Here is a 26,368-nt window from a genome sequence, read left to right as displayed (position 1 = left end):
TCAGTCACAAGCTATGCGTATTGTTAGGACAGTAGGACAAGCATTCGAAGTATGTCACAAATTTAACCTTCATAAGAATTCCTTAGATAATAACGAAGAAAGATCAGACGCATCGTCTGATTTACTCGATGTCGAACATACATCAGAGCAATTAAGTGATGAGGATTTATCCAAAAAAGGTAAGTTACATTTTTGTTTAATTTTAATAGTTTTATTTCAAAAAATTAACGCTGAACTTGATACAACAACCCTTCCGAAAACGAACCCATACACAGCTCTCAAATGAAGTACGTTGTCATTATGTTTGAATGCGTTAAAAATGGTAAATAAATGTTGCGTTGATATAATGTTTGAAACGGGTGCTTATCCACATTTTTCAAAAAAAAAAGCTAGCTTAATTTGGAGACAGTGACCAACAAATTTGCTGAGTGAATGAAGAATTTGATTTGAAGGGTTGACTACAAAACGATTTCAAACATGTTACGTGTGGTTCGTTAAATGTCTATTTTAGAAATAACCAAGTTAATTTTACTGGTCATGTCCTGAAAAATTATAAACGAATTCGATTTAAAGGAGTCCAGTAAGTTCTCCACTTCTTAGAGTCTCACAATAGTTTCAAACATATTGCGTATGAATTTTATATTTCCTCTCATCAAAAAGAAGTAAAGTCAATTTTGCAGATAGTATCCAAAAAATCAGCTGAATGATAAGTTGACTTGATTTAAAGGGTTTCAGTTAATTTTCAAAAAAAAAGAGAATAGTTTCAAACATTATTAAATGCCTTGTTATAAAAAAGAATCGTAGTTAATTTGGCAGACAGATCCGAAAAAAATCTTTGGAATGATCAAGGTTCCCATTAAACTTTTAATTTGTCAACGTATCAGTAAACGGCTTTGCGTTGCGTTGATTTTTAAATAACTTGTTTTGAAAAGGAAGCAAACTTATATTAGCAGGGAGTGTACAAAAACTCAAAGACTGTTGAAGAAGTTTCAGAACTCAAAAAATTTAAAAGTATTAGAACTTTTCCAACCATGTTGCGTATGATTTCTAACTATCCTCTTATTAAAGAGAAAAAAATGGTTTTCAAAAAATCAATCATGAAAGAATTCGGTTTAAAGATATCTATTTAGCTTCAACTTCCTAAAGTCTCAGAACAGTTTCAAATATATTTTGTATGATTTTTTTTAATATCTTGTTTTCAAAAAGTCAGCTTCATGATGATGTAAAAATTTTAAGTTGTGACTCAATTTCTTAAAATCTCAAAAGGATTTCAAACATAATGCGTATGATTTCTTGATTTCCCCTAAGCTTAATTTTTCGGGCAGTCTCCACAAATTCCACTGAATGATTGTGGAATTATGTTTGAAAAACTTAAGTTAGCTATAAACTTTTCAAAGTCTCAAAACTGTTCAAAACGCGTTGCTTACAATTTATAAATAAACACTCAACAATAGATTTAAGCAGGTGCTACAGACATAAAGAAATAAATAGACCAAGGCGCTTTCCACGAAAAATATAGTGAATTAATTTAGTTACGGAAGCATAATGTTTGGTCTTGAGGTTTTAAAGTTTGATCAGGGAAGAATATTGTTTTTGTGCTTGAATATTTAGACCAATTTCGATTCCACAAATTTATTTTTATGAACTTAAAATCCATTTATGAACTTAAAATCCATTAAAAACACCTTATTACTGAAATCCTTGACCGTAAACTAGTTAATGAAACTTTCATCTTTTTTATGTTGTCATTTGAAAATTTAAAATCAATAAAATCGATCGTTAAATTTTTAAAGTTTTCTCATATAATGTAAACAATTTCTATAATGTTCTCAGGGTGTTTTCTTATTTATTCTGATACCAATGCCAAAAATCGTCAAAAAAAAGCGTTTTGCAAACACTTTGTGTAACTTTTTTTAACGACCAAAATTTTCCAAGCACCGCCGATACGTTTCTTGTCTGTTGGAAAATAATAAACCTCTAAAAACATCCGTAAACATTGATTTTTTATAACAATAATAAAAAAAATTTAGAAAATATTATGACCTTGTTGCTTTTGTTCAAAAACAATGAAAACAAATTAAAAAACGAAATTGCATTTGGAAAACTCCTCCTTTGAGTGTGATGATTTCCAGGATTTTCCATTCAATGGTGTTTTGATTTTTATATTTATTTTCAAAATAAATACATAAATTAATAGAGAAAAATACACATAAAATTGTATTAAAAATCTATTTACAAAAAGTCTCGAATGTAGGTGTGTGCTTTTTTGTTGTTGTTTTTGAAAAATAAGAAGAACAAGAGGAAGACTCAGAAGACAACGAACAATTTCAACAAAATCATTAATTTTCCCCAATCATATGCCATTCGGTTATATACACTTCGTTTATAATTAATAAAGTGTGTTTTATTTGTTTATTTTCTTTTATAAGGTACATATATATTTTTTATTTCATTACTCTTTTGCCAAAAGTATATAGATACAAATGTATATTTTACGAAAAAAGATATAAAAATATAACGTAAAATAGCTGGCTACTCGTGCAGCGTGTCGTTCGATGGCCCACCGTAGATTTATTTCTGTCTTGATTATAATGATGTCGTCGATTAAAGGTGGCCAGGCCAAGACGGGCTAAAAATGGTGACGTCAACAGCCACCTTGCTCTCAAAATTACGAGTGTAAAAAAAACTAAGTTTTCTTTTTTATACGCAATGTTTTGAAGTGATCTAGAATGGATTCACTTTTTTTCAAGCCACCAGCCGGTAACGTGAAAAAATAATCAAACAGACAAAACACACGCCAGTCAGAAGCGATGCTACTTTAACATAACTATGGGGGGTCATTTTGCTCTTGTTTAAAATGTTGCTAAAATCTTCAATAAAATATATTTTGATATTTGTTTTTGTATTTTTGTACAAATTGGTTGTTTTTTAAGAAACAATTCTATTTCAATTTTGATGAATGTTTGTAGGTAAATTGAGGCGCGTGGGGGAAGATTAACATACTCGTACAACAAAACTATGTATGAATTTTATAAGTGCGAATTCGAAGAAAATAGTAAAATCTACTCTGCACCTACCCCCCTTTCGAATATCAATATCTAAACAGGATGAATCTATGATGTGGTTTATTTGAATCTAAAACGTAAAAGTCTCATAACACTTATTCTAGATTGTTTTTTTTTCTTTTGGTATAAAGTAAAGGTCAAAAGTAAAAGTTGGAAATTTTTTGTGTTTATTTAATTAAGATGAATTTATGAGAAATGATTTTTGACGTAGTAAGGTTAAGGATAAATAATTATATTAAATTTGGCCAACTTTACGTCATAACCAATGCACGTTGTTTTTTGGTTTGTTTGTAAACACAAGGAAATTGATATAAAATTATGAACAAGGTGAGAGACGGATTGTTTCTTCTTCGTGTTTTTAAAACTAAATTTAGAATAATTCTGTTAAGTTAACTTATTTTTAATTTTAAGGTAAAATTTATTTTATTTTTACCTACAAAACAAATAAATAAAACCAGAATCATAGACGTTCACGGCTTTTATTAAAGTTTGAGTTAAATGTTAATTTTAGAATTTAAAAAAAGATTTTAAATATAGAAACAAAAATATACCTTAATATATGTATTTTAAGTTATAACATTTTATTTAAACAAAAAAAAGGACAAATATTGATCATATAGAAATTACACTTAATATTTTGAAGTCTTTTTAACCTACCTAACTTCAGGAAACAAATTATTTTAGTACAATATTAAAGCAAAACAATTTATTTATCGTAGTTACATTTAATTTTTTTGAAATAATAATACTGGTTGCATTTTAACTATGTAATATTTTAATAAATATATATTTATCTATTAATTTAGCAGACAACTTTTTCAAACTTTAAAAAACAGTTATTTACAACTTTAATGAATTAAAACAAAATGTAAATTTAAACAAAATATTGACATGGTGAGTCCAGGCATAAGACAAATATGTTCAAAAATGTAGGGATGCATATAATTGTATTTATTTTTGTCTAAAACTGGCTTTGGAAACATCGAAAATTTAATTTTTATGTCTGGACTAGGCGCCGTGTTAAATTTGTATAAAAACCCAAATCTTTGTCTTTTCAAAAATTTTTCAATTTCATGAAAAAAAACATAGAGTTGTTTCTTTTAATCTTGAAATCTATAAACTGTGTTCTCTACAGTTTTTTCCAATTGCAACTTGGAAGACGACTACAAAACAAGTCCTAAGTTTTGCCACAGATTTTACTGTTTTAAAGTTACACTTAGTCAAAATTATACAATACATTTATTTTAAATGAAAGAAACGCCCAATTTCTTCACATTTGTTATTGTCTGCCGGAGTTCCCAGTTTATCTTGGCCTGCTACTATGCCTGATTCTAAGACTAGTAACGATCCTAACGGTACAACTCTGTATAGAAATTGGGCGTGAATAATTTCAAGAATTTCTGGGGTATTTTATTCTATGGACCAATATTAAGTACTCGTATTTAAATAAGATGCGTCAGGATTATTCTTTAATCAATAAGATACACAGCTACGGTTTGAATTTTGTACTTCCATTGGTTTTCCTAATTCAAATTATATTAGTTTAACTTCCCATAGGAAGTTATTGTAATGGGTCCGATTTCTCAAATTGAAAATTTTGACATTTCTCGTCTATACTCGTATAAGGTCTCTAGAGTCGAAATAAAAGATTTTTAGAAAGATGTCTGTGCGTGCGTGTGTACATACGTTAAAAGAGATATCGACTTCAAATAAATTTTGATATATAGATAATATTGCAGAAAGATGCAGAAAGGGCGCTCAAGAAAACTGCGTGGGTATTTTTTTTACCAAAGTACTTTAAAAAAAGTGAACATTTCGGTTAACCTTAAATATCTCTCTCTCGAAAAATTGATGTTCCTTTTTCAATTTCTTGTGAATAAAAGAATATATTGATTTCAAATTAAATTTATTTATCCAACTTGTATTTGTTTATATAAGAAATAAATACTTTTTAGAAATGTTACTAAAATTGGTTAAAGATAACGACTCAAAATCTCGTTAGCAAAAATAGATTTTGAAATCAAAATATTTCATCATATGCAAAATATTGTTGGTTACTTTAAAATTTTTTAGAATAATTTAACTGATAACTTTTTTAACAAAACACGAAAACTGACAAATTTTTAAAGCAAGACAAATCGGCAGACGGGATTAAAATTGGCAATGTGGGTCGCATCATAGCCTCTTTCTTAATTTGATTTTAAGATATAACATAAAAGCCAAAAATTCCTCCTTTCCCCTCAAAAAAACATCCATTACTTGTTCTTGCATACACTTACTATTAAATTTGGAAATATTCATTTAAATCTCCATGAATGAGGTAGGATGCTCCAAAATGAATTCTTGGAGAAAATAATAAAAATGTTTTTACCAGCTACAGATGGATAATTTTATACGATATTTTGTATTTGCAAAAATGGATGTATGAATGAATAAAAATAAATGAATAAATTAGGTGGCGCAACAGTCCGTAGAGAACCAGGGCCTAGTGACTTACAACTCTCAACTATTCCTGTGTGCGACTAAGTGCAGGAATAGAGGGGACCTACAGTTTATATGCCGAATCCGAACGGAATTTGAGAAAGCACTTTTTCATGACAAGAATTACTTGATTAGATGATTATAGTTAAAAGCTTTAAGATTTTTTGGGAAAAGACATCTTAACCATTTTCTTACCAAAAATGTATTCTCGAAATATTTGCTCACATGGAGACGCATGTGATGCTTAGGAAACAATGTTTAAGATTGAAAATGTCGCAAACCGTATGCATAAATAGATATTAACATCATATGAGTTATTGAAAAGGTGGTAGTAACGAGAAAACTTATTGTTGTGACCTTTAAACTCCCAAAACTTACTACGCAGAAATAAACATTTCATTTGTATACAGTTTCGGCCCAAAATACTATGTGGGTCATAACACTATATGTTAAAATTCTGTATGAACAAAATATTGTGTGGTCAAAATACCGTTAGTGTACAGCATAAATCTTTATCTTTGTTATGGCTCAACACAAAAACTGTTTTGGTAATGTAAAAAAGGGGTTAGTGACAGTGACCATAAATAGCGCGACCTTAATGCATGATTCATTACTTGAACCTATTTGTTTTGGACATATTATTATTATTTTATACTGTCATAGTTGCATTTAGCGTTAAAACAACAAATAAAGCAAATATGAATTTTCAAAAAGTAAATGAGAAAAGCTAAAACTGAAAACATTTGGTTTTAATATTAAAAAAAGGGAATATTAATTTGGAAAACCATCTCAAATTTTACAAAAAAAAAATTAAAAGAGGTGTAAGAGTGATTTCAAGGTCAATTAAACTTTGGAAAATTATAATATGACCGCCAGTTTCAAAACTTTGTACATTAGTGCAATTGCTACCAAGTTATCACAGGAAAAAACGTCACACAAGTGCCACAAGGTATTGGGGGCAATCCTTTGGAGATTTATTCTCTCCTTTGAGATAATAGCAATTTTTTATCATGATGATTTTATTTTGTTGAGATTTTTTACACCCTTCGTATGAAATTGCATTTGCAAGTCCGAAATTTTCAAAACAAAATATATTTCGTGTTTTTATTTTCGATGGTGTTTTTAGTAAAAATGTATATACAATTATTTACCTTCGTGCCCATGTGTTGCATTTCACTTTTTGTGAATAAACTTTTCGAAATTGAAATTGGGTGTTCCACAATTCGTTATTGTGAATTGGATTTTCAAGCATACAAATGGATGTTCTGTATTTCGGTTTGTTCCATTTTTCGAACGCATTCAAATCACATTTTTATCTTTGATAGCTTCCTTCTGCTAGAAATCGAAGGGTTGCATCAAGTTTTTGGATTGAAGGAATCGATGAAGGTATTATAAAAGTTACTATTTCCCTTAGAACATATGACAAAAGCGTCTTTGCTTAATCTTAAATTATAATAAAAGCTTTAAAGAGGAAATCATGAATTCACTTTATTTGTCAGAACAGTTCTATATAATTTTCTCACACTTTTCAGGTAAATCCAATATATTTGATTTGTCTCTCAAAATTCGTTTTCTTATTTTTCTTTTGAATTCTGCTTCCTTTTTTTCACTTAAAATGCCAATGATATTGCATCCATCTTCAAAACAGCGAAAATTTTACTTTAGAAACAAAATAAAAATGGATGATCCTTCGATTCTGACAGTTCGAAGTGTTTGAAATCGATCGAATTGAAGAACATTCAATTTCATTTAACGAGAAATTAAAAAGTAATTTCAATTCACTTTCGATCGAAATTCTGAACGTGGGCGTCATATTCTGATTACACATTTATTTAAAAATAAACATTAAATTAGTTAGAATTATGCAAAAATTCACATTTTAAGGATACATTACATATATTAATTTTTAATACGAATTTTTAGCAACTCAATTAAATTGTTTTTAAGTAAGAAGAAATTGAAAAATTTAAATATTCAATACTTATCCATTTCGGAAATAGGAAATCCATATCCAAAACTATTGTTCTTGAAGTATGAATGCATTTTTTAAAACATGTTTTTCTTTTAATTTGATTTTCCTTTTATTTTTCAGATCAAATCGGAGTCACGCCTGATATAAGCCCGCCACAAAGACCTAATCATCTAGAATTAACGTCCCAAATGAGCAGTGCCAATCAAAAATCATCTTGTGTACTCGTAAGTATTCATCTTCTACAGATTTCAACACTATACATTTTTGTACACATAATTTGTTTTTGAACGTTTTTATTTTTAACCATTGACATTTTTGTTTTTGCGGTTCCTGCTCTTATTTCAATAATAACAATAATCTATCTCTCGACCATTGAATTACGCCGTGCCGTTCCAAAATACATATATTTTTACAGTACTCTCGCAATTTTGTTTTTCCTCTATAGCCAAGTATATATAGTGACCAGAATTTTCGTTTTCCGGTTCATGAATTCAGTCCGTTGTAGAAAAAAATTATTATTATTAAAAATCATACATACAAAAATGTATAAATTTTATAGTTTATAATTGACTGCAAAACAGTGACATTTAATAATAATTTTAGTTTACCTTCTGACTGCCAGCTAGTAATGTCTTAATGAATTTAAAATTGTCTTGGTCTTCTTCTTTTCCATCATCCTGAACTGATGCAAGCTATGAAAACAATTCTAAAAATATCAAGATGATGATTCGAACTGCGAAGCGAACAGCAGATAATATACATAAATCCATTATGACTTTATTTTTTTCTGTGGCATGGAGATATATTTTGAAAAATGTCAATATTTTCAAAATTTTGAAAAACACATTTAGTCTTTGTAGGTGCAAAGAAAATAATAAAAATAATATTTGAGGTTTTGTCAAGACTTTGACCGTTTACGCCATTTTTCGAAAGACACAATTCTCCATCAGTGCAACAAATTTACACATCACAAAATACCTATCCTACACCAGACCTCCCCTCAAGCTCGTTTAACATCCGTGTTACATTGCCATTATAAACAATATTGCGCCAAAGTATTAACAATAATTATTTATACAATTTACAATAGCACGTAAAATGTCTGGATACTCTTATTTCAAAAATAAAGCCAAAAAGAATTAATTTTGAAAAATCTCTTTCACGTTCGTCAGTTCGTGCCTTGGTGTAAACAAACAACAAAATAAAACGCATCACCGAGAAGTTGATTGGACGGACACCATCTTTGATGTTCGTTTTGGTTGTTAATCACCACAACCGATATTTTCCATTGTATTTCAAATTTAAAGTTTGTTGCCAGAAATAGTTTCATTTCAAAAAAACAATTTTCTAAATACAAAACAAAAAGAAAACAAATCCATCTGGTGAACATAAATATCTCGTATTTCAAACTAAATAGCTTAGTTGTGAAAATAAAATTTAAAAAGAATAAAGTATATTTTTATGAATACTTAAATATTTTCCTTTAAGTTTTTTTGAAATAGGAATTAGAAAAATTGTAAGGACTCATTTTTACATAATTTGTTTGTGTTCACTCTCAGATTTATGGCGCTTGGATCTTTTTTGAATTTGTTTATTAGTTGTTTTCTAATTTTTTATAATTATAAAAACACAAAATAAAAGATATTCAAATTGTTGTGAATTCAAACGATTGATGTGAATTATCTTAAAGATATATTAACCAACAAAACAAAGTAGATATGGACATCGATTGAGTGAAATCTTTTTGCATTTTTAAGATGTGTTTCTGACGTCAGTGTTGATAGTAAACACTTTCGGTAAAATGATTGAGAAAGCCAAATAAAACAAAACTAAACAACAATGAAAATCTTCTCTTTTTCTTAGAAACACTTTAAAATTTTTAACGCTAAATATTTGCTTTTCTTTCATAAAATAGAATGAATTTTAGTTTTTATGGATATTTGAAGAAATTTTTGAAATTTTCATTGTAGCAAATTTTTCAAATATTTTCCAGCACAGAATGCAAAGAATTGTTAGCTTATTTAAATGGGGATGCTTTTAACCAACAGATCTTTTACGAGTAAAAGTACGTCACTAGGTAAAAGTTTTTAGTTTTTGGAATAACAACTGGGCAATCGGTATTGAAACCTTCCAAGTCTAACAATTTTGTATTGAGTGAACCAGTTTTTTTTTGAGATAGGCCAAATTTGTATTTAAGGAATTTTCAAAAAATTACAGTATTCACAAATTCCATCGTAATTCAAAATGTTCACTGATTCCGAAAAAAACATCATTAAAAATTATCGTAGTGGAATATCATACAAATTGTATTATGAACGGATTCGATGATAGTTTTGTTTCGGGGATTAGTAAAATTCTCCAATTACGATAGAGGGTGATTTTTTAGTTATTAGCTTTTTGGCAACACTGGTTTGAACAGCTGACGCACGTTTTGTGTTTTGTTCCACTGTCAAACATCTTCAGTTTGGTCTTTAATTTAACCATGCATCGTTTTACAAACGAACAACGCTTGCAAATTATTGGATTTTATTATCAAAATCTGTGCTCTGTTAAGAAAGTTCAACGCGCGCTTCTTCCACTTTATTGTCAGTTTAATCGACCCACTGAAGCAGCTGTTCAGGCTATCGTGACTAAATTTCGCACTAAATTTATATTGTTGGTCATTTAACCACCAACACGCTTATGAAGAATGCGAACTTAATAAAATATCGCAGCTGTATCGGCAAGTATTAATGATGACCATCAGTTATCGAATTGTTAACGTTCGCAGTAATTGGGCCTCTGTTACTCAACAACTTGCAAAATCTTACGGAAGGATTTAGGTGCGATGCCTTTCAAAATACAGCTGGTGGAAGAATTGAAGGCGAACGTTCGGTTTATTGCAACGTAAAATTTTTGGTGAATGGGCTCTTGGGCTCTTTTTTACGGAAAATTGTGTTTAGCGACGAAGCTCATTTTTGGCTCATTGAGTACGTAAAAAGCAGAATTGTCGATTGTGGAGTAAGATTCAGCCATAACCATTGCAAGATCCACAAAATACATTCACAAAAAGTCACAGCTTTGTTCGGTTTATGGGCTGGTGGCATCATTGGACCGTAATTCTTCAAAGATGATGCTAATCGTAACGTAACTCTGAATGGTGAGCGCTACCTTGAGATGATATTTCTGTCCAAAATGCAAAAGCTTGACTTGAATGACATGTGGTTTCAACAAGACGTTGAGACAGAGACCAGTCAATTGGCTGCTAGATCGTGCGATTTAACACCTTAAGACTATTTTTTGTCGAGCTATGTTAAAGCTTATGTTTATACAGACAAGCGCGCTTTAATTGTCGCATTGAAAGATAACATTGAAGCATTTCGGCCAAAATGTTGGAAAGGGTATGCCAAAACTAAGCGGATGGTCCATTTGAGGAGCAGTCAAGGTCAACATTTCTATGAAATAATCTTCAAACCTACTATCGACCCTATACGGACCCTACTATCGATTCAAATTAAGATTTCCAGAATTTTTCTGAATTGTATGTGTTTTGTTTTTGAAAAACTATCCTATAGGTTTTAAAAAAGCACCTTTTACAATCGTAGTGAACAACATACATTTATGTATTATGAACGGATTCGGTGATAGTTTTTTTCGGGATTAGTAAAACTCTCCAATTACGACAGAGTTCGAACATTATACAATTAAAAAAATTAAAAAATCAATTTTTACAATGATGTTTTTTAAGCGTTGTTAAATGTAAAAAAAATGTTTGCAATAAATAAAAAACCTTGTAGTACCCGTGGTATGATGGTTAGTGCGTTGGACTGCCATGCGAGAGGTCTTGGGTTCGATCCCTGCCTATGCCACCTAAAGTTTCTTTCACGGGTACTGCCTCTCGCGAGGAATTGACAAATTCTCCAAGAGTAATTCTTAAAATGAAAAATGCTTTCTCAAATTTGCCGTTTCGGGTTAAAATTGTAGGTCCCTTCCACCCCTGGCAACAGTACTCGCAAACAGGAATGGTTGAGAGTTGTCACTCGCTATGCCCAAGTTCTCAAACGGACTATTGTTGTATTTATAAATACTAATTTTAAAGAATACTACTACGATTGGTAAAATATTAAGTTAAGAGTTTCTGCATCAGAGGTAGGTATTATTTAAAGTTGCAGTCCTCAAAAACAATAAATGACATTGAAAACTTCAAAATCAAAATGCTTAATTTTTTGAATTTGATATTTTTCTAGTAAGTTTTTGAACTTTTAAAATCATCCTTTTCTAAGGAAAGCAAAAATCTTTTTTACAATATAACAATGGAATTGTGTAGATCATACTCAGGCTTTAATTACAAGCTTAAAAATTTCAGAAATACCTTAAGAGTTAAAACTGGTTCTGTTTTAAATTTAAAACGGACAATTTAAAAATATAAAGTTTTTGCTACACTTTTAACAAAGATACTAATAGCCATACTATCATGAAAAGTGCATTTTATTATTAATTGAAATCGTTGTTATTTCTTTACTTATTATTTAATTAACGACTTTGAAGCAAATGCAATGTTTATTCTAATACAAAAAATAATGTTTGCTCTATTCTTCCATTACATAAAAAAGTACAATTCCATACTTTTTTCTCATCCCTGGTCATCGTTTGTTTCTTTCAAGTATTAATCTTGCTTAATCACTAACAACAAAATGGATGAGACTAGGCTCCACCCTTTATAACGGTGAATTGAGTTTCTGTTGTTACTTCTTATCTTTTTCGCTTCAGACTCATCCATTTTAGTAAAAATACCGTAAGCTCCAAAAAAAAAGGAGGAAACAAAATAAACCAATTAGGAAAAAAGCTATGAGCGACACGCTCTTGCTGAAAATTCTGAGCGCCTGGTGCATAAAAGAGAATTCAATCGAGAATATTTAAGCTTTCTTCTCCAGCACACAAATTCTTCTTCTCCCCACCACTCTTGATACTGATGATCTTTCCTTGTTTTGGTGGGTGGTTAATCGTTATGGGATCTTCGACTCAACAACAACAAATATGAAAACAAAAATTAACTATTGCGAAAAATTAACCGTTATAGAAGGGCGGAGCCTAGTTTGTTTTCTATTCTTTTACGAAGTGAACTAATACACACACAAAACATACATGTTGAGCATAAAAAGCATAACAAAGAAGCAAAACAATAAATTTGTATGCACCTGTTTTATTGCATGAGCGCCTGTTACATAAAAAGAAATTCTATATGATACTTTATCGATTACACTAACTTCCACGGAAACGTTGCAGCACGAAGGAGACGGGTGCTTGTTTAGGAAAAGACGTTAGGGCTTTTTAATATTTTTTAAGCAGACAGAATATGAAACCAGCCACTTCCTCTGTCTGTCTGAGAGCCTGGTATTATAAGACAAATTTTATCACGTGGTTATTTTTTGATTCATCTCCTTTTTTGTCGTTTGCAGTGTTTGATGAATTCATAAGTATTGGGATTTGGAAATACAGAACAGCACATTGCAAATTTGAAATCTTCAATAAGGGGAGACATTTTTTTTCAAGAAATAAAATTTCATCATTTTCAATTATGTATTTTTATTTAATTTTTTTTAATTGTTTTACTAAAAAGAAAAGTAATAACATTTAAATTATTTATATACATTTTTTGACAAGTTTTTTTGTATTTTGTTTATTAAATACTTATGAATATATTTATAATTAAATTTAAAGTTTAAATGCTCATACATTAAAAATAAAATCAGAAAAAAAGTAGAAAAAAAAACGTCTGCAAAAAAAATTACATTTTGTAAACATCTTGATTAAAGTCACTCCTCTCTAAATTTCTGGAGTTTTCATTTGAATCATATACTGTGGGCCTTTATCATCAATCTTCTGGGTTTGCACCCATTGCGGTCTTGAGAGTATCAAATTTTCTAGCGCAGTAGTAAAATGTATGTGCAGACCAATAAGTGTTAGGGTGTGTTGTGCAAGACTTTCATTGTATCATTTAGAGTTTTTCAGCGGACGTCTTCTGAACAAACAAGGTTGGTTTTTGCATGCTGCAAGAAAATTCAATTAAATGCATGAACAAAGAAAACTGAATTCAAAAATTCTTACATAAACTTCCAGTGATTGAAATTTCAGAGAGTCAAGATTATTTCCGAAGAATGATCCTCAAACGTCACTCGAGAACCAATATTTAATCTTAAAAAGAAGAAGACAAGTTTAAGTATTATTTTAGAAACTTGGAAAAGACTTCATTGGCATTAAACTCACCTTCAAATAAGTAATTCCATGTTGCATGCTCTTGAATTCACGAATATTGATGAGGAGTTAGATGTTTTCTGTGCAGGCCCGGAATGGTTTTTTTTCTGGTAACATTGATGATTGTAGAAACCACGTTTGCAAAAAGGCTTCATTTTATTATCCTAAAAGAGAAAGAAAAAGAAAAATCAATTTAAATTAATTCTATTAACTCTAAAAGCAAAGCAAACGCAGCTATCTTCAGCTTCATTAAAAAAATGATTTAATTCAAATTCAAATTATTGATAGGAAACACAGATAGACTTTAAACTTATTTCATCTCATAGAAAACATTAGGCTTGGAGTCGAAATACTGTCATAATACAATATTTAAAATACTGCATGTCAAAAATGTTCTATAAGAACGAAATTCTGTATGGTCACAAATCTGTAGGACAAAGTTCTGTATTTCGACATCCAGGTTGGTCAAAAATCTGTGGACAAGGTTCTGGGGCCCTACTATATACACAATTCAATTCTACAATGAAATCGCTCGAATTCGAAAAATTGGCACTTTGTATCTATTTGACTACTTTCGAAACAATGAGAATCGAATAGTTCTAGTAGTGTCAACTATATTCTTATGAACTTTCGAATAAACTCGAAAGTAGAATTCAAAACAAGGTAAAATCGAAAATAATCACTCTACATCAAATGTGTTTGCGAGCTAAGTTTTTTTTTGTCAAAGTGTAAGGAAAATGTTGAATATGAGATCCATCTACCAACCCAATTACACCGGGAATTCGTGATCATTGCCAAAAACAGTGTTTGGACTTTCGTTTCTCTTCCTCATTAATTTTGAAACTCATCATTAGCGGGCAATTGACTCTTTCGATTGAAGTCAAAACTCAGTCAAGTATTTTTGACACGGTTTGCTGTGCAAGACCATCGTTGATTTTGGTAACATCCAAAAAGTTGCCAAAAACTTCAATGCTGCTGATAATTTAATCATAATCGAAACAGCATTTTGTCTTTTTCGAGTAGTCATATCGGATAATAAGGTGTTAAGTAAGAACATAAATCCGTCTGCAATTGTCTGCATAGTCTCTATTTAACTTAGTATCTAAGATGTCCCTGCACATCTCGCCAGTAATTTTTCCACTTATCTGTACAATTTGGCCATTATAGAGGAGCCTCCGTGTTTGACGGTTTTTTTGTGTATTTTGGATCTAATTCCTTTAATGGTGGACGTCTTACACATGGTCCACCATTGTTTCCAAACACATTGAATTTGGATTCATCACTCCAAACCACCAAATCCAGAATTGAGAACTTTTTTGAAAATGATCTTTGGAAAATTTCAGTCTTCGAAAAATATTCTTTTTCGACAGGTTCGATTTTCGTCTGACTATTCGTCCATTCAAGTTTTTTTCCTTGAGGCGTTTTCGGATCGTTTGTGCTGATAGCACGACGTTGTAATTTTCTTCCATTTGTGCTCTTATTTGATTTGAAGTTAGAAAAGAGTCGTTCTTGCTAATCCTTACAAGTTGCCTGTCATCAGCAGATGTGGTTTTTCGTGGTCTTTTTCGAAATAAATTCTCAAAAGTATAATTTTTTTTTTTAAATCTGCAAGTGCATTTCTGACTTTGCCCCGAGAAAAACCTAGTGTTCGGGTTAATTTTAAAATATTTTTCTCCTTTTTGAAGCACTCCCAAATTATTTCTCTTTCAGTTGGGTTGGAACTTTTATTTTTCCTCATTTTAATGAGAATGTTATGAACTTAAAATTTAAATGCACTAAAAAAATGAATTTAAATAATTTATGAATGATAGTCGATCCAAAAACTAGTATTCTTAATTATATGAGCACTCTAACCTAACCTTACAACCTAACCTTGTCATGTGATTCTTTAAGTGAGATAAGGGAATTTGTTAACTGTTATGGTCCAATCAGTATAAGAGTTGGAGGAAACTAATATTTTTAGTTACATCGCGTGATAATTGATGTGGCTTAATTGAGTGGGCACAAGTGTATGCACAAGCCTTTTCAAGCCATTTTTGTAATAATTATATTGTTGTCCAAAAATTTGATGTTTTATTTTTTTTTTTGTGTTTTTAAAACTGTCAAAAAACTCGATACTCGTAAGTTTTTAGTAAGTAGAAAATTTTTTAAAAACAAGTTGGTATAACCGGCATCCGATTCTGCTTTCATACGTAGAACGATGTGTAAGTAGAATCGGAAATCAGTTTCGAATAGAATCAAAAGAAGAATCGAGCTACATAGAAGGGCCCCTATATTTCGAAATCCAAGTTGGCCAAAATTCTTTATTTCAAAATGAAAACGTGTGCACTTTCTTACACTACCAAAACGATTTTTATTTTTCAGACTATTTTCATCACTTTGAAATATGGAATTTCTTAAAACAAATTTTTTTTGGTTTACAAAATATTTTAAGACAGTAACATGTATTAATATTCTTTGAATAAACGTGACTTCTTAAAAAGTCGTAAATTTTCATATTTTAAGTGAATTTTTCATGATCACATCAAAACTTTTTTGATAGTAAAAAATAGAACTATCAGGAACGTTCACTTTATAAGGATACAATATTTTGTGATGAGAAATTTGAATATATAGTATTATTAAATACAGTATTTTGTTAATATAGAATTTTTGGCTGTATAAGTTTTGCAGTGTTTTAAAATACAAAATTGTAACCAGACAGAATTTTGATCATATAGAACTGAGACCCGTTCACGTTGGTTGAATTTGGCTGAATTTCATAGAAAATTAAACTAAAAGTCCTTTCTTGCATAAAAGTCCTACCAAACATATCACTTATATTCGACAAATATCTCGATACAAAAAAAAGCTGAAAATTCAGTTCTTGGATTGAATTATTTTTAAAGTTCCTTAGATGACAATTTGTAGTTCACAAGAAATATCATTTTAAAATATCCATTTTCTTAGAAACTCTGAAAACAAATTCAACACATTGTCAATAGAGAACCAATTGAGGCATATCATTTACATAAACTATATCAAATTAAAGCGAACACATTCCTAATCAAATTGTAAGCACCTTTAATTGAATTATTTTCAAAAGCCAATTATTCCATCTGTAACCGACCGAGTTGAAATTTAATTGAGTTATCATTGCATTTAGTTCAATCGTGTATTAAATAGATCAACATTGTTGCAATTTTAATAAAAACACTATAAGAGTTGTCAAATCAATTCCAGGTCGCTAGAGAATTGTTTTCAATATAAAAGGTTCAAACTTACTTCTAATACTACAATTTTTTTTAACTTTAGACAACCAACTTTAATACTTGGAAATGGTGGGTTCTTCCGTAAAAGTCGTCTCAGTTTGAAAAGTCTTCATCCCAAAATTAATTCATTAAATTGTGTATATAAAATTTTACCCTCTTTTGTTTGATTTTTCAATAAATTTAAGCTTTTGATTGAAAAATGTAGAATTCAAAAAATAAGAACCATCTGCTTAAAGCAAACCATCTTGCCTCTTAATTACCCAACCATTTCTTTCTTTATTATAATTTCAATTCTGCAAAACATTGATATCGCTATAACTAACTCAATTCTAAATAAAGTTCAAGCATAATAAAAACTCTCCACTGACTTCTGGCATTCAATTTAGACTATTAATTCCAACCTATGCTCTCTCATGCTCCTGATTTCACTCATGCTTAACCAATTTCTTTGTTTTATATAAAATTTATTTTTAATCAAATTCTGCAAAATTTATTAGCCCGGCACAATTCAATTTATTTATTCAACAACTCTCGATTGTATTCGATTTCATATTTTGCTATTCAATTTATTTTAACTTGTTGTTGTTTTATTTATTTAAATTTATTTTGTTTTTATTGTTTTAATATATTATAGACTGACGAGGAGAAATCGCCATCATCACCCATATCGCCCAGCAGGGAAATCAACAAGCTCAAGGATCAATTAGAACAACAAGCCATGCAGACCCGCCAAGCCCTGGCACAATTGATGCTCGTCCGAGAGCAGTTGATATCCGAAACGAATGCAAGAATCGAAGCTCAGGTATGTAAAGTAACAGGTGTAGTTGATGGGGGGTCGGAGACTGGGAGGGGGGGTCTTAAACTATCCCAATGTGCAGTGATAAGTGCCTGCCGGGCAAATGAAAATTTAATTCAATTTTATGATGTACCTTTATAATACCTTTGTATGCATACATTGCAGGCTCGTACCCAACAATTGCTTCAGCAAAATAGAGAACTGCTAGAACACCTGGCATCATTGGGGGCGTATACGGATCCACAAGCCGCCACCGGGCTAACGTCGGCCAATATAGCTCTGGCACCACAGGTAAGCAAAATAAATTGCAAGCATGTGAATTTTTATTGTTGTTGTTATTTTTTGTCCTTTAACGTTGTTTTTGTTATGTTTATTGTTTTGCTACTAGTTGTGGCTGATAGTGTTGTAACAGGGTGTGCAAAAATAGTAAAACAAAGGAAAATGTAGGCAATCCCAAATTACAGTCGTTAAAAATAAAGGGTGTGCTTTTTTCAGAGCTATAGAACTTTGAAATGGAATAACACAAAGATGGTTTTTGTACATTGATATGAAACTTAATTTATTCGAATCATACGCTTCTAGCATCATTACTTAAACATGGTTTTTGGCATATGACGAAGACTAATCTAGAAGTAGAATTTTAGTTCCAATATTTGGGCCGTACATCGGGAATAGCGCTGCGGATGTGTTTCGAGCTTTTTGGTGTACAATAATGACAACCGGGATCCGGTCCTAGCTTCATACAATAGGTGTCTCCATTTATACTGATCGCGAGTCAACGACATCTAGTTGCTTATACCAAGACTTTGGACATAATTCTCTACCCCATTTCTCCAGGCTAAGCATGGTCTGCCTCGCTGACGCCTACCATAAAATATACTACTTCACATACCTTCAAATAGTCAAACGGCGTCAAATGCACGATGTTTAAGGCTGCAATCACTTGACAGCTGACTAAATGGCCAATAGTTCGAATAGTGTTGCCAACTTAAAGTTCTATACCTTAAAAAAAGGCACCCTTAAGGAATAATGACCGAATTTCTGTAAAGAAGAAATTTTAACGATTTTATATTTTAGCACTAACCTTGATTCTTTAAGCTTTTTTGATGTTTTTAAAGCCTTAAAAAAGAATGCTGCTTTATTTGCAAGTCCTACCTAATTTTTTTAAGGCCACCCTGTGATTTTCTTTTAAGCTTTAATTCAATTACAGCTAAAATATAGCCGCTGCAGTTTTTATTTCATATAAATTTTATTCGTGTTTGTTTTGATTTCGTTTTTTTTTATTGCTGAGTGAATTCAATTATTGTGTTTTGATTTTTATTGAGTCTATTAAAAGTGCTTGCATGCTTGAAGTTCGCTCGCAGTTGTGTTTTTTTAAGTGCTTCCTATTTTTACGTTTAACATGATTTTGCTTAAACGATGTTTTGGTTGTGTTTTTTTTTCAATAATAAAGCAGAGTTGTCTTAACTTCATGAACAAATTTTCAACTTTTTTCCAGTCACAGCTACAAATGCTCTTTCAAGAGCCCGCTGATTTATCGGTTGCCTTAAGAAAAGCAGTCCTTGCATCATCGAACAACAATAATCTGGCAACCATTAATCAACAGATAAACAATTTGGGATCAATTAACCAGCAGCTTACAACACTGAGCCATCAGCTGAGTGGGCTCAATCAGCAGAGTCAGAATCTGCAGAATTTTCAAAATATCAGTTCAACTTTCCAACAGCAGCAGCAACAACAACAACAGCAGCACCAACAACAGCAACAACACCAACAACAACAGCTGACTTCACCACAGCAGCAGCAACAACAACTTCAACAGTCTTCCTTGCATCTGAGCAGTCCTCCAGTGACTCAGCCATCAGGCAGTCCAATACCGCCAATGAACGCCCTTCAGAGTCTGAGCAACCAGTTTTCAAGCATATCGGCTCAGGGAAATCAGGATATGCTCTCAAAGGAGCTCTTCCAAATGAACCAAGAACTCCTGAACCGCCTACAGGCTTTGAATCTCGGCCCTGGGAACAATGGCAACAATCCGGGAAACATGAACGGGGCAGGAGCCATAGGCAACAGTAATTCACCGCACAACTCGTTCTTCTATGTCAACCCCATGTCCTGCAGTCCGAACAACAACAGTCCCTTTAATTTTTTAAGCACCCCTAGTTCCCTGGGCAATCTAACTCCCTCGCCCATGGGAACTATGAACCGAAATTCCTACTCAAACAGCCCGATCAATGACGATCTCGGCATGAGCATAGACAAGAACCTAAATAGACTGGAAGAGAATCAGCAGAACTTTCTGAAATCATCAGGAGGGGCTTCCAACGGCAACTTGACCGGTGCCAGTGGAAGCGGGAACAACAATGGCAACCTCGATAGCAGTCGATCATCAGCCGAGGCATCAACCTCTTCATCGCCGAACAGAATTACGAACGAACAACGGTTTAACACAGTCATGCTTAAAGTCACCGACGAATCCGGCAACGTTACGAACCAAAGAAAACTCTCAGCGACCCCGAGTTTCATTACCCGAAGCACAAGTGAAAAAGTACCAAATCGAAGCCAAATGATGAGTCAAGTTCAAAGGACAGCTTGGGCGCGACACACTACTAAATAGATTTTTATTCTTAAGTATTATATAGTTTTCATAAAATATTCTTAAGGGGTTGGTGTTGAAAAATTCACTGAATTCTCTGACAGTATTAAAAACCAAAAAAAAATCATGTATTTCTAAAAATGAAAACACTCGAAAAAGTGATAGAGGAAACCCCCCTTTCAACCAAAAACTTTACTATTTACTGAATTCAGCGTGCCACAGAATTTACGTGTTAAGGTTATTTTTAAAAACTGTACCTATCTATAACAAAATTGCACATCATATCTTTTAAATTTTAGTCCTATAACTCGTATAATGTTAAGGTTTAATTTTGCCGACTGCATTGAGATGAATTTTAAGCCAAAAATTAAAAAAAAAAAAATAAGAAACGATTAAAAATATTGAAAAATGAATTAAGTTATATTTAATTATGTATTTTTTTTCATTTTTTAAACTTGTACATAAAACGATTAAATAGAAATAAAAATTCTAAGAACGCGTCTTATTGATTACCTGGAATAATATCGAAATATATGTTTTTTATTTTATTTAAGTTCAATTACAATTTTAAGTTAAAATAAATAATTTTATTTAAAAAGTCACTTTTCAACGCGAAAAATAATAATTGTAATTAATTCACAAAATAAAAGAACTAAGTGACTTTTAGTGCTATAAGTAAAATATATTCATAGTTGTAAGGAAATTAAATCAAAATATTTGTTATATTTTATGTTGAATATTAAAATTTTAAATGATAAATTAATTTTGGATGTGTGATGTGTTTTAATATTTTAAAAATCGATTTTCAGCTTAAAATTAACAAACAGCTGCTCTGAGAAAGGTTTTGAGAAAACAATAAAATAAAGTCTTGCAAAGAGGTGAAACCAAATCAATTGTTCCTTTTTCAAAAAATTGTTCGACTACGAATTAATTCATTTTTGAAGTTCTTTATCGCGAGTAATTCGCGTTTTTAAAGCTCCACGAAGCAAATCATTCAAACAAGTTAGAATTTTAGTTCTTCTTTTTATAACAAAATGTTATCACAGAGATCCAAGGCAAATACACAAAATTGAAGTGAACAACTGGTACGCACGAACTGCGCTTTAAATACCATTCAATATGTAAAATGTTTTCGAAAATAATTATTGCGGTTTTTAATCTACCAATACATTTTTTCGAAATCGGTATTTTTGACAGCTGTCTCAGATTTATGCTAAATATAGGGTTCCGTTTCATTACTCTTGAACGGCGTTTGCAAATCGAGCACATTTATTACCAAAACAATGGTATTCAAAGAAACTTTTGGTGAACGCATAAACCCGAGACAATTGACACCTGTAAGGAAACCAAAATTGCTGCATAAATATGCAAATATTTAGTGGTTATAGATATGCGTTTTAAATTCGAATTTTGTTAGAAAATTTGATCCCGATTTTGAGATATCAATTTTTTCTTTCGGGATACCTTAAAATTCGATTAAAAAAAATTCTTTAAAACCTTAATAACTTCCAAATTTAAATTAATTGGACAAAATTTCTTATGCATCAGGTTTAAAAATACACTGGAAACTATGACAAAAAACTACGTCTACGCCACAAAGTACAATTAGGAAACAAATTTACAACGCCAACATTTTATCTATTTCAAGCTTTTACCGCCATTTTTGTTGTTTTATTGTAAGTAAAGAAATTGGAAGGACTTCACCAATTTGTTAAAAAATTCTATAAGGTAACCCAGGAGAAAACTTTTAGAGCAACATTTTGCTACGCACCTTAATTTATTTTTAATCAGATTAAAAAACAAATCTCTTTTAAATGAATAAATTAAAGACGTCTCTATAAAACGAGTTTAAAAACTAATTTCCTTCAATTTAAATCTTCATCAAAGCTTCTAAAAGTAGTCCTTGTTCTAGGACTCTTCTCTATTTATATTTTTCAATTATTTCACTCTACAAAACAACGTTAATTGTTTACAAAACTTTTTTTTTCATAGAGAAAAATTTTTTAATTATAATTTTTACATTTACAGCTTTCATCGACAGCCAAAGTGGCACGTTGGTTCCAACAACTGCCTTGGCATACAGCATCGTTATCTCGGCCAGAGAGTGGATTTGTTTCGGGTGACTCACGCTCTGAAAAATTCCAAGAAGACCATTATAGTGCCAAAGAACCGGAGTACGATTTATGCGATGAATTTCTTTTGGTCGAAGGAAGCAGTAGTATTTGGACGAAAATGAGTGCGAAAAAACGTCGGAAATTGCTGGGAATGCGATTGGGAAAAGTGACAACGTTTTAGTTACGAAAATTCTGCTCAAAATAACACATTCACTTCGATAAACTCCAAAAATCATCGACAAGGATTTTATTCTTCAGTATTAAATGGAAAATCCATGTCAAATAATGCAACACATCATAAAACACATAATTAAATTTTCAATATTCGACATTTTCGAGAGGAAACTCAACCTCAATCGATTTAAATATAATACCTGAGTTTTCACTTCATCTGATTTTCAATTGTATCCGAGCTTTTAGTTCGCTTTAAGAAAGTGATACAGAGTGGTATCCTTAAAAGGACACACGCCATGTGGAAAGAGAAAAGAATCTGTTAAAAGATTCGCTATTAAATGTGTCATGTTTTATTCATCATTTTATCCCCCCTTTTTTCCATGGAGAAAAAAGAGGACTTATAATATGAGTTTAATTGGGTCTAGGGATTCAAAAAAAAAAAAATACCAACAAAAATCAGAGAGAGAAAAAAATACATTTACATAATATATCGAATTAAGTAGTGCTTATTTTGTTAAACGAACTCTTTAAGGAAACTTATGTCTCAAATTCAGTTTAGTTTAATTTATAACGTTTATTTAAAAAAGGTTCACTTATGAATTGAATAAGAAATCAAAACTAAATTGACATTTTTTGTACTTTGATTTAAATGTTAAGAATAACAAAAACGAAATATCATAAACGATATAAATAATATAGTACTTATTCTTAATATTATCATATTTTTAAATAATAATAATAGTTTCAAAGAAATAAAATAAAAGTTATTTGTAGTTTAATTTTAATTTCATTTTTAATCATTCATTCCATATTGCTAATTAAATACTGAGACTGAATCATTTTGAATTCGAATACGAGAAAAAAAATACAAGAACAATTAATGTAATTAGTTTAATTTAATTTTAGAATTTGTAATAATTTAATAAATCAGACATTAAATGAACATTTTTTACCAAAATTGATTGTTTTTAATTTTAAAAGAAACAGGAGAAAACTGTTGAAATATTTTTAACTACTTAAGAAAGAATTATTAAAACAATATTTACTTGACTCAATGAAGCAACCAATCGAATGCAATCTTGTGTGAATGCATTCTTTGTAACTTTGTTTTATTATTTAAACCATAAAATTGACAACAAAACAGTTTACAGCTGTAAGTATACATTGAAAATAAGTAAAAGACTACTAAACCAGAGATTTGTGGGGCTCTGTTCAAGAGACTTAAGCATGTTACACGTAATGGTTTTATTAGCAGTTTAAATTTAGTCCCTTTCTTTTTTATATTCAAAGCTTAAGGAGAATGTCGGAGAAATCCACCACAAATACATTCAGCCATATGCTTCCTTAAACTTAGATAAATTTGTCACAATTTAGATAAAAGCTAATTAAAAGGGAAGACAAAGTCAAAGGTCTTGAAACAAAAAGATTATTTGTTTTCTAATCAAGAGAAATTCATTGATACGAAATGCAAATGAATAGATTTCTCTCAAAACGTATTGATTGAAGTATATTAGCAGATTTACCATGGGTTCATTGTATTCTGAGTCTTAAGGAGAAAAAGAAGATTAATTATTTTCTTTGTTTAAATTTGAAATACAAGATTTTTATCAAACATGACATAACGATAGCAGACAAGGTGAAAGAAGAAGGCTCGTTTGCCTTGCCGTTCATTCAGATACAGCCTTAAGCAACGGTTCGATTGAGTTTAAACTTGATTAAACTGTAATTAAGGCTTCAAGCAGAAGCATATTTTTTAACTTCCCATAGGAAATTATTGTATTGTCAAAATTGAAAATTTTGAAATTTCTCGACGTTTCAAGGTCAAGGGACCTCAAGATTTTTAGAAAGATGCCTGTGTGCGCGTGTGTACGTACCTTCGTACGTCTGTACGTTTGCGACGTTTTCGTCGTAAATAGCTCAAGAACCAAAAGAGATATCGACTTCAAATAAATTTTGTTATACAGATAATAGTGCAGAAAGATCTAGAAGGGGCTCTCACGAAAATTGCGTAGGTGGTTTTTTTTCCAAAGCAGTTTCAAAAACAAGGTGACAATTTTAGTTAACCCTAAATATCTCACGAACCAATGACGCAAGAGACTCGAATTACATTTTACATTGTAAATTGTAACGTGATACCAAACCAAAAACTGGAAAAAAAATTGTCACCTAAGAAATTTTAGGAATAAAAAATGATTTCATCTTTAAAACAATTTTGTGTAACGAAAAATAATGGTTTTAGCATTGTGTAAAATTTTGAGAAAATTCAAATTGACATTTTTCTTATAAAAAATAAAATCCTAAAAAAACATTACTTAAAGTTGGTAAAAATTAAATTTTATTTCAAATATATTTTCAAAAACTTGAGATTATGGCTTCCATAATCTAATTATAAGAAATATTATTTTTAACATTTCGACAAATTTTGAGAAAAATCGAATTAACAGTTTTTTTTACAAAAAATAAAAACCTAAACAAAAAATTAATAAAAGTTGGGGTAGTAGTAGTCCCCATACAGTATTGTTGCTCAAAAAACGAAATTTTCTATATTCCTAAAAACGGGCCGATTGAATTTTATGAAATTTTCTCTTAACTTTTTTTTTAAACTTGGCCTATTTCAATATAAAAATATATTTTCACCGAACTGATTTGTGCAATTATATATTTGTACATTTCTTGAAGTTTTAAGGTCACCAGAATCATATTCAAAGGTTTGAAGAGATATTCAGTAAGGACGATATACCCTTTTTTTGTCGGCCTTATCTCAAGAACCAGTGGATGAATAAACTTTAAATATGTATATTTTGTTTTTTTTTTTTTGAAGGGTTACCAATTTTGCGATAGGTTTGTAATTTGAATTTTGTCAAACTAAGTTGTCAAACCATTTTTTTGGTTGAAAGTCTAACATTTACGAAAACTGAGCAAAAGCATACACATTGTTAAAACCTTCCTACTACAAAAATGATGATTCTACTACAGCAACATATCGTGCCTTGGGAAGAGATTATGGTTTACATAATCGTCCAACTACGGAAACAATTGGCAAAATTGTGAAGAAATTTGAAGGGACTGGATTGGTTGCAGACATTTTAAGGCCTGTGTACCATCGTTTTGCTCGTATCACTGCAAATATCCCTGAAGTCGTAGTGTTGCCAAAGACCCCAATGTATCAATTCCTTGACGAATTTTGAATTTTGATCTCCATTTACATCAATACAAAGTTTAGCTCACACAATAACTGAAGCCAGCTGACCATTCACAACGTAATTTGTACGTTGAATGGGTGCTTGAAAATTAGGCGGTGGACGGCAATTTTTCGACCTAAATTTTCATCAGCAACGCAGCACATTTCGAAAGACACACACAGCGCGAAAGACCCTGCTTATGCAAATAAACCCTTAGCTCAGGAGCACATAAATATTATCATTCATCAAGTAATGACTGTGATACCGCCGACATGTGTCGAAAACTACCTCAAAAGAATCGATGCTTGCAACAATTCGCGCGATGGCTATGTAAATGATGTAGTGTTTTGAACGAAATATCAACGTTCCAACTTTATAATTGGAAAGAAATATAATGAAAAAAAATTGTATAAGTGTCTTATTTACATTTGCTTTTGAAACCACAAAATGGATAACCAAAGTGAAAAATAAGTGGAACCGCCCCTGTCTGTCTGTCATTGCCA

General features: G+C 30.9%; 1 protein-coding gene and 1 long non-coding RNA gene across 3 annotated transcripts in view; one reads left to right on the top strand and one right to left on the bottom strand.

Annotated features, from left to right (window-relative positions):
* LOC129944305 (capon-like protein) overlaps window positions 1–21,083 on the top strand; it is a 209,575-nt gene extending 188,492 nt beyond the window's left edge. Inside the window, exons 3-7 of one of the 2 annotated variants that reach the window (XM_056053651.1) lie at window positions 5–179; window positions 7,639–7,742; window positions 17,638–17,805; window positions 17,965–18,090; window positions 19,298–21,083. In XM_056053651.1, coding sequence (XP_055909626.1) covers window positions 5–179; window positions 7,639–7,742; window positions 17,638–17,805; window positions 17,965–18,090; window positions 19,298–20,416 — 1,692 coding nt within the window. In that variant the 3' untranslated portion in view covers window positions 20,417–21,083. The remainder of the gene's footprint in view (window positions 1–4; window positions 180–7,638; window positions 7,743–17,637; window positions 17,806–17,964; window positions 18,091–19,297) is intronic. The other variant, XM_056053652.1, reaches the window with a different exon arrangement.
* The window catches only part of LOC129944309 (uncharacterized), a 48,243-nt gene continuing 35,215 nt past the window's right edge, over window positions 13,341–26,368 (bottom strand). Inside the window, exons 2-4 of the long non-coding RNA XR_008781413.1 lie at window positions 13,765–13,916; window positions 13,606–13,692; window positions 13,341–13,547 (exon numbers count right to left, since the gene is read on the bottom strand). This is a non-coding gene — a long non-coding RNA (uncharacterized LOC129944309). The remainder of the gene's footprint in view (window positions 13,548–13,605; window positions 13,693–13,764; window positions 13,917–26,368) is intronic.

The sequence above is a fragment of the Eupeodes corollae genome, chromosome 2, assembly GCF_945859685.1.
Source record: "Eupeodes corollae chromosome 2, idEupCoro1.1, whole genome shotgun sequence".
Classification (NCBI taxonomy): Eukaryota; Metazoa; Arthropoda; class Insecta; order Diptera; family Syrphidae; genus Eupeodes; species Eupeodes corollae.
This window is presented reverse-complemented; position numbering and strand designations above follow the sequence as displayed.